This window comes from Limanda limanda, chromosome 8, assembly GCF_963576545.1.
Source record: "Limanda limanda chromosome 8, fLimLim1.1, whole genome shotgun sequence".
Taxonomy (NCBI): domain Eukaryota; kingdom Metazoa; phylum Chordata; class Actinopteri; order Pleuronectiformes; family Pleuronectidae; genus Limanda; species Limanda limanda.
In genome coordinates this window covers 5,980,539-5,982,571 of record NC_083643.1, presented here as the reverse complement: position 1 = coordinate 5,982,571, position 2,033 = coordinate 5,980,539, and the positions used below count along the sequence as shown (strand labels likewise).

At 34.4% G+C, this 2,033-nt stretch overlaps 1 protein-coding gene across 1 annotated transcript in view; it reads left to right on the top strand.

Annotated features, from left to right (window-relative positions):
• The first annotated feature begins 1,126 nt into the window (after positions 1–1,126).
• tigara (TP53 induced glycolysis regulatory phosphatase a) overlaps positions 1,127–2,033 on the top strand; it is a 4,758-nt gene continuing 3,851 nt past the window's right edge. Inside the window, exon 1 of the mRNA XM_061076766.1 lies at positions 1,127–1,177. Within this exon, the coding sequence (XP_060932749.1) occupies positions 1,140–1,177 (38 nt within the window). The 5' untranslated portion in view covers positions 1,127–1,139. The remainder of the gene's footprint in view (positions 1,178–2,033) is intronic.

Sequence of the window (2,033 nt, the reverse complement as noted above, 5' to 3'; positions counted from 1 at the left end):
AAAAAGCTCAGGAAGTGCAGTTGTTGTCCACTTTACAATTCCTGGTGTCTATTACAAGATACTGAAATATGATGGAGAACATGTGGACAAGTAAATAAATCTAATTAGATCTACTGCATATTACAATTCACTCATTCAATGGGGGGTATAAGATAAGATAAGTCCTTATCAGTCCCTACAGCAGGAAAGTGTTTGAAAACAATAAGTTAATATGGAAACATGCAATACAAACACAAGGAAATAGCTAAAAATATATGGAATATATAGACTACAGTGTAATAACAATACATGCTATTCTGATTAATGACTTAATAGGAAGTTCAGGACTTATTTTAGTTATTTATTCTTTATTTGGTCCTAATAAGATTTTCTTCTCAATTCAATGACAACTTGGACAAAGGGACAAATAACAAGGATTTATATATTTATTCAAATATAAAAACATGTAAGAATAACAACAACATAACAGAAACATACAGAAACACAGCAAATAGATTAAAAGTAAAGAACATTTATGGAAATATAAAGGGATCTGTGGCTGAAATGATTTATAGGAAATAAAAAGCACATTAAAAACAATATTGTTCCAGGACATATTTAGAATCATATTCCATTTCTTAGGCTTGTTCTTATCCTTATTACACTTGTTCCTGTTCTTATTTCCTATTCTTACCCTAATACTTGTACTTACTTACTTATTTAACTTGGCTTGACCAGAGTAAAGTTCTGGAGAATTGTTACTAATGAGTCTTAAAAGCTTCTGTGAAAGGAGAAAGTAGCGACATCTGCCCTCTAGTGGCCATATGGTGTAAGAGCAGGATTGGTTTTATATATCATTAAAAATAATCACATGTAATGGATAAAAAACAATTCCTCAGTGAATAGAATTGATCACATGACATGTTTGATAATGTATTCAGCCAATCAGAGCAGAGGAGCAAGTGAAGCAGGTCCAATGTTAATCCAGCAATAATCACAATAATCTTTATAATTGAGTGTTGTAATAATTAATGGTTTATTCTGCTGACACACATGGACTGCTCCACTTTGCTTCCTGGGGACCTCGTGCACGGCTGCAGCTTTATTTAAAGCCGCGGGAGCGAGCAGCTGAGGCGCGTGCCCGTGTGTCGTGAACCAGCATGAGGGCTCTGAGGTTCGGTTTAACTCTGGTTCGACAGTAAGTGAGTTTAAAGATGTTTCTTCATGTTTGTATTACTTTGAATTCAACTCTCTGGTTCTGTTCTGTCTGTGTCTGTGGACCTGAATCTGATAAAGTAACCTGCAGTAATCTATTACCTCTCTGACACTATAGTTACATGTCTCCATGTTTAACGTGTGAACTCCATGTTGCTGCAGCAAGTGTCACGTGTGTGTGTGTCGGGATCAATAGATACTGGAGCGTCATGTATTACTGTTAATAAACACACGTATAAATAAAGTTTTATAATAAAAAAAACTGTCTAGTTCAGGGACACTCGGGACATTTAAGTGTTGTCCAGTCGGTGGAGGCTGAAGTACCTCATAATGACCGCCAGGGGGATAAATTAATACACATGCAGGTGGTCAGATCTGTCAATCAATAGAATAGTCATAGTTTGATATGATAATTAATATATGAAGTTATAACAGTATTTATTCCTGTTTTTGTTGTCACTGTTCAGACTAAATAAAACTTTTCCTTAAAAAGGTAACACAACATTTAATGCAAAGAAAAATTATACGATAAAAACTAAAATCCAGAAGAAACATATACAGACACCTAATAATTCATAAATCAATTACATAACTCTATAACATATGAAAACAAAGGCAAAAGCAACAAATGATTATTAAAACAATATAAAGACAAACACACTAAGAAAACGCTGAAATAAAACACACAATCTTTGGATAGGTAAAAAACCCTATACACACAATCCCCTTTGTAACTTTCAGTTTTCCGAAGTGCCTTCTTCAGAGGGATCTTTGGTTTTTTTGTTCTTCCGCACCTCCTCCAACTTCTTGTCCTTCTCCTTGAATTTCTCATTCATTGC